The sequence below is a fragment of the Monopterus albus genome, unplaced genomic scaffold (assembly GCF_001952655.1).
Source record: "Monopterus albus unplaced genomic scaffold, M_albus_1.0 scaffold11.1, whole genome shotgun sequence".
Lineage (NCBI taxonomy): Eukaryota > Metazoa > Chordata > Actinopteri > Synbranchiformes > Synbranchidae > Monopterus > Monopterus albus.
The window spans coordinates 1798136-1805456 of NW_018127891.1; the positions used below are offsets into that span (position 1 = coordinate 1798136).

General features: G+C 38.4%; 1 protein-coding gene across 1 annotated transcript in view; it reads right to left on the minus strand.

The window, feature by feature from the left end:
- The window catches only part of grik3 (glutamate ionotropic receptor kainate type subunit 3), an 85702-nt gene that overhangs the window by 14786 nt on the left and 63595 nt on the right, over window positions 1–7321 (minus strand). The window contains 2 exon segments of the mRNA XM_020590141.1: window positions 2532–2735; window positions 5262–5375. Coding sequence (XP_020445797.1) covers window positions 2532–2735; window positions 5262–5375 — 318 coding nt within the window.

Consider the following 7321-nt stretch of genomic DNA (forward strand, 5'->3'; position numbering starts at 1 on the left):
TAGTGGTATTGTGTTGATCTTTTTTCTAAATTTAACTTTTGCTTCAGTGAAATATGTTGTAATTGCAAAAACACATTCTGCTGAACTATGCAATGGTCGCTGCAGATAACAGACAGCAATTTCTGCCACAGGGATGCTAAGGGAATTAAAATGTCTGCTTGGCCAGTTTACAGAAAGCTTGGTGGAAAATGAATGCACAGCTCGACATTTGCAGACAACACACAGTATAGTTATATCTGAACCTTCGTGTGTAATGTAGTCTCATATCAAAATTTGCAAAGGACTAATGATGAGGCATACACAATGTAATCAAGAAATTGTTGCTTTGCATAACCAGCAGGTTCAGAATGTGATGGCCTGGAAGAATGATTTGCTCAAGTGTGTTTTGGAAGGCAAGATAGAAATGTTTATTATTGCTGCAGTTGAACTTGCGCTCTATCAGCTACAGTATGGATTAGCCACTCTCACACCAGGTTATTCTGGTGTCTTAGATAAAAATCAAACTCACGCTTGTTCATCCTCTGGCCGTCAGGAGCTGCCCTTAATTACCCAGTATTATAACATAGAACACACTGTATTGTAGCTTGTAATTTGGACCAAAATCTAGTTGACAAAGCATGTGGGCTGCCTATAACCTTCCAGTGCATCTGTCAAAGCAAAGATTAATTGCCATGACAGAAACAAATGATGTGCTAAGCACGCTATTAACATTTGCAAAGCAGCATGATTAAAGTGATCATCTATTGTAACTAAATCAAGTTTAACAAGGCCTGTTGCATCATTTAGCACCTTCCGAACAATGCCCTTTGGCACTGTAGTGAGATTTGTGACTACACACAGGAAAATAAAGGGCTGTTTGTTACACAATGCTAATTCCTAACGCTTGGCAACATTGCAGTTTCTCATTCAAAAGCATCAGAAAATCACATAATCATATATTCATTACAAAATGCATAAAAAGGAAAGCACGCATATACTATCTGTCACATCTCTCATAGTGGTTTACTCTTCTGGAACAAAACTGGCCTATCATATCATCTGAGGGTCAGATCTCTTGAGCTTACATTAAAGCTCAAGTTTCAGGTCTGCTGAATCACAGTCAGCTTATCCATACTGATGGGTAAAAAAAGCACTAGACCACAACATAGAATTGACTAAAAATCCACAAAGATGATGTCATGCATCCTTGGTCATGTGATATGGAGCAATAACTAGCAGTATGGATTGTAATCTTCACTTCTGCTGCTGCAAATGTGATAGACCTAAAATGGCTAAAACATCCTGATACATCATAAAATACAGTTTAAATTTTTTTTTACCTGTATTTGTCTGTTACTTTAAAATGTATAACTCCCTGGATACGCTGTATGTGTTCATTCTTTTTTTTAAGTGAGTGAGTCCAAAGGTCTCAGTGACCAGATACTACATTTTTATGAAAAACATGTAAAAACATTTTATCTGTTTGGCTGTAAGCGAATGAACAGATTCTGTGTGGCCACTGTATGGTCTCCCTTTAAACAAAAGTATAGACTAATACAAAGAGGGTATGGAGTCATTTCTTGAAAGCATTCTTTGCCTTTATGAATCCATTTGTCCCCCTCAAGCTTATTGTTATCAACATGGATCTAGCAAAAAGCATAGATGGAGAAATAAAGTGCTGCAGTGGGAGCCCACCTTTCCCAACCCTTTCACCACCAAGCCATTGACTCCTGCCATATGATTCTCAGCACTAAATGCCACTTAAGCTATTACAAGTTTTCAGCTGAGTACAGTGCTGACCCGATGGGGCTGAGGACAAAGGGAGAGCACTGACAGGGGCACTTATGAAATGCCAGAGAATTGCCACCATCACTTCAGTGTTTGCCTGGTTCATGGCCGCTGAGGTTTTCAGTTTGACACAGACAGCTGTGGTCGCCTGCTATGCCTGAGCAAGATGATTGCAGGTGTTCTTTCCTGCATCCTGACAATGTACGCCATATTACATGCTCATTCTAGATTTCTGGTTTATCCAACTGAGGGAAAGTGTATTTTTGCACTAAATTATGCCATAAATATAACTGACAGCTTTGTAGGCTTTTCCCGACTTGTTCAGTCCTAACTATATCTCTGTTCTCATGGAGGACATAATCAGCGCTTCAGTTCATTGGCATAGTTTTGCAGGTTTGCATAAAATGATTTCACAGAATAGGGTGCTGCATAATTATAGAGATGCATCATATATTAAACATATTAATATTTTGGGAAGGCTCATCTGTGCTGTTGCTGAGAGTAAGAGAAAAAGACAACAAAATATTTAGCTTGGCATAATCATTGTTACCTTGAGGTAAATTTGATGTTTTTAAGGGAGTTATGTGCTAGACTGTTCCTTGGCTGGGAGCGGTAAGCTTGTAGTCTGCTACTGGTAAAATACTTACTGGCTGCTAGTTCCAGCTATGTTTATCATACATATTTTATGACATCATAGTAGTTTTAATCCAACTCTTGGTGAGAAAGCACATAAGTATGTCAAAAATATGAAGCGGAAAACTTACATGTTCTATGAGCTCCCTGATCATGCCATTCCACTGGCCTTTGTCATCCTGAGAACCATATTTCCCATCAGGCACCAGACGGATCTCGTACGCAAAGCCCAGGATGTTGGAGAGCTCTTTTAGCAAGTCGATGCAGAATCCTTCAAAACGATCATTCCCAACCAACGCCTTGTCAGACTTCTTAAGCATGACATATGGCTCCTCCTGCACAGACCCAAAAGAAATGAAAAGCAACGTTGAGGTCAGCTTTTTCAATTTGTTTCAGCACATGCACCTAATTAAAGCTAAATTATCCTAGTTGTTGAGTCGCTGTTAAGTTTAACATAGAGTGACTGCAGATTCAAGGTCTGTGCGCATACAGGGAGCACAAAAATCTGAATCTGAGGGTTTTTCTTCATTGATGTATTAGTGGAAGGAGACTTTAGCCAATTTAACTATAATATAAGTAAATGTCCTGTAAATTTACAAAGCTGTAACCAGTCTTTGCCATAATAATGCTAATGCACTCAGATGGAATGTCTTTACTATCTGCGTGCTTGCAGTGTTAAACTAACACAACCTACCATCTCCCCCACACAGCTGTGTGCTGACCTATATAGCTGGTCCACAGGCCAGTTCTTTTTATGGTCAGGTAGCTGGCACTCTTTACTGGCTTGCAATATCCTGCCTGGCTGCTCATAATTCAGATTGTATAAAGCTTGATTTGGAATGAATGCAGCAGTGAAACAGAACATGCTCATGATGTTACCTTCATCAATTGTCACCAACCTCCAAGGGAGAGCAACTGAGCTGATGTCTGCACTGACAATGGCTAACACAGAATAGCTCATAAATAGTTCCTTTATTTAGTGTCTGTTAATATTTGCCTGCAAGATATACTTGCATGCCCCGCTGTGCACTTCAAAACATGTTGGTCCATTTATGCAAAGGCTGTAATACAATTTATAGTCTCCAATTGCTGGATGTATAATTTACAAACTGGGCTCAGAAGCAGAGTAACTGATTTTGTAGTGAAGGTGACCTCTTGCTTTGTGTGTAATTTTTTTTAAAGGGTAGCTTGTGTGGCACTAAGTAAAAAGAATACCTTCTAAGAGGAGAAAATCGGCAGTCACAGTACTTTTTTTTTTTTCCTTCAGGAAATTGTTTTTCAAGGGGGAAAGCAGAGGTGGTGAGGGTTTTCATGGTGGCAACAAAAATACAGCATCATGTGATGTGTACAGTTACACTGGCTTGTTGAGGCCAGTTACCTGTAAAGAATAATGTAAAGCAAAGCATACTGTAATTTATTCCATAAATACTGAAAAACTAAAAAGTCATAGCAAAACATACAGTAAATGAACTTTAAATGTTCTCTATCACACTACACCACTTGGACGTTACAATTAGCACGGCCTCTTAAATACATAAGTTATGAATACTTGACAATGCATTAGAGAGCAAGGGTTTAGCCACAAACTTTGCTCAAGTTGTCCAATTAACTTGATCAGAAAGTTTGCATGTTAAGGGAAAAAGTCATTACCATCTGTTTCTAGCCTTCCAATTCTTGCTATTCCCTAAGGTTTGGACTGAAATCAAAGTGTTTATACCAGTTCTACCCTCACAGTCACAGCATGGGCGTGCATAACAGAAAGAGGAGGGAGGTGGGCCTGTGCAGAAACATTATAGGCAATGGAGTGCAAACAATTAATGTAAGGGGGAAACACATTAAGTGCCTTAATCTCTTGAAAGTTATCACTATAAAGCTGTCAGACGTCTTATTCATGCATCACTGGAATCAGTGTGATGCAATGTCGTTATACTAAGAGGGGAGATTGATATTCAAGTTGAAACTCTTTAGCAATTAGAAAGTAGGCAGTTTTATGATCTTAAACTAATGATTCCCAACAAAATAGAAAGTCAAAGAACATATCGCATATTTAAATGCATTTTCAGTTTTAGAAATCTTAAAAGGAATTTCAAACACTGAGAGGAACACATTGACCACCACCTGAACTACTAAAATCAGCAAACACTGTGACCTTTAACACAGTAGTTCAACATTAAACCATTTACATCCTTGCTCCATTTCTCCTCTTGAAGAGAGAATTAACATAGATGGCATCTGATAGGCATTAATTATGTCCTGCTTTGACTTCACTTGTCATAATTACAGCTTTGTGGTCCAATATAGGCATAATGATAGTGTTTATCTTTGTAGCATGTATGTCTTGTCCTGAAAAGGTGCACTGAGGGAACATCTGTGTCAGCACCTCCCTGACAGCTCCACAGAGACTCCAACATAAATTGACAGTGTTAAGTACATACAACTGGTGATCCACAAATGAATACAATGTGTAGTTGGGGGAGGGATCACCTAGTTCTTTCTGAACATGTAATTAATTCTATTCTCAGGAACAGATCACTGCATCTCACACTCATTGTTGCATGGTGGAAGGGTTTATTGAAAGGTCAATTATAATACAGTGTGTTATAGTGTGTAATCAATTATTGCTTGCTGTGCTTAGATTTGGCAAATGTATGCCAGTCACAAAAAAAGAGAATTAAGCTGTACATCTCTTTTTAATGTTGCCATAAATGTGGCTGAAGCTTTCTATGCTGCACTGAATATCACTGCTGAAAAACATGAGGACGTATTCTGCAGTTTGAATTTCAGGGAATTATCTGGAAAAAATAATGATGTGACATGAAGGGTAGGACATCTTTTCCACTAGGTCAAACAGTGTGACCTACCAGGATAGTGGTGATGATGAGGGAGCGGTTAGCCAGGGAGTCAGTGATGTTCATCCCTTTTCGCTTCGGCACTTCTGTGATGTTAAGACCTCCCGACGCACTCCATTTCCCCACCTGCAGAAGATGAAAAGCTCATATCTAAGTGTTCTGGGTCTGTTGGTGGGTTGTGACCCCAGTAAACTCCCCCGCAAACCAGTCTCCCACATTAGTGCCAGGTTGAACACATCTCAACAGCAGCATTAGATGACTGGCTGAGCCACCTTTAGATCAGCAGGCCGGGATGTTTTGGAAAGCAGGGGGTAATTAGATGTATATCTTGAAAGAAGAAGTAGTAGTCAAGCATGATGGGCAAATCAAAGAAACTAGAATCTTTAATGGATTGTATGTTAAAACAATAATGTTAACAGATGTTTTGGTGAAGAGAAAATGCTGTAGATTGCAAGTAGATTAGGCAGATACTCCAAAATACAGAAACAATTTTCAAAAGATGTAAAGATATATCATCTTTACCCTTACTATGTGTTCAAACAAATTATACCACAATAATTAAAATAAATGCAAGAAACTGGTAAAATGATTCATTCTTCAGCATAACAAATCACAAATTACCTGAAATTAGGGGTTTTTTTAATACAACTTTATCAAAGAATACAAATAATGATAGTGTGATGTGGTGTATTGGTGTTGAGTTCTGAAAGTGTGCAAATATGCATTAAAAAGAAATATAATCAGTGATGCTAAAACAAAAAGAAAAACTAAAAATAGCAAATTTTGCAAAAATGTTAGTTAATTTGAATGAGTGTACAGAATAGGGATGCTGCTTGCATAACTGTGGAATTATTGTGCAGTCTCGGGAAGATAAGCCAAGAGATTTGAACAAATAAAAGGAGTTAAACATGTGAAAAACCCTCAGGCAAATAGCCCTGCATACTGTAGAGAGACACTCTGAAACATATCATTAACACACATAATCCTGTGGCTGTCGGTAACAATTTTGTTTTGCAAGTTGACCACTCCACCAAACCCTCCACCCATCTTTCCTGCTTTCTCTGTTAGCTCAGACATAGCCTTTAATATTCACTGGGGTTTGTGCTTGAGGTCGATCCATTTAAAGACGTACTAAAACCCCCCAAAAACGCGCACACACACAACAATGCATAAAAAATAAAAACTTTTGCTAATGCCCTCCCTGCCTAATCCAGAGAGATGTATACTGTATGCTCTAATTTTAAAGCACATTAGTTGCAGCTTGTCACGCAACCAAAGGAGTTTCCAGGAGAGAAACTTAAAAATATCTTTGAATGCTTTGTGAAATTCTTTTTAATTGTGCCCAATTACAATTAGCCCAATTCATTAAACATGATTAGCAAAGTCTTGATTCCAAAGTTCTTATGTAACCGTACGGAGATCATTACATTTATTTCACCTTCCTGAGCATGCTGGCATGGAGTGAAAGTGGCACTCTGAGAACCTGTTAATAATTCCGGCACAAGCTCAAACTTAGGCTAATATTCAATTACAGTGGATTAGCTGAGAAAAGTCCACATCTTAACAGGCTCAAACAGTTAAAGCTGATTCCACGGATATACAGTATAAGAAAAAAAAAATCTGGCAATCTGCAGCACTCTGCTGGATCAACGCTAACATGCTCGAGTATAGGATTTGTCAGACACAATACGACGATTCCTTGTGTCAAATATGGCATCAAATACTTTTTCAAGATGACTGTGCTTCAGCTTAATTGACTGAACGCAGGACAACATGTCAGTAAAAGAGAGAAGAATTGTTTAAAAACAGTAGTGTTATTTTTGAACAGACTGGTTACAAGCTGAAAAGCCCCTGCTATTATATAGTCTTGAGCCTTTAGGGAGTACTTGAGGAAGTCATAATGGGACTTATCCCTATTTGATGTATTCATAATGTATGAAAGCCCTCTAGTAAAGAAAAGCTGTTATAGTCCAGAGGGTACTTTGCCTTCCAGTTTAATAAAACAAGTTCTACATTACCAACCTTTTAGTTCAAATCCCCCCCCCCCCCCCTCTTCTTTTTTTTTTTTTTTT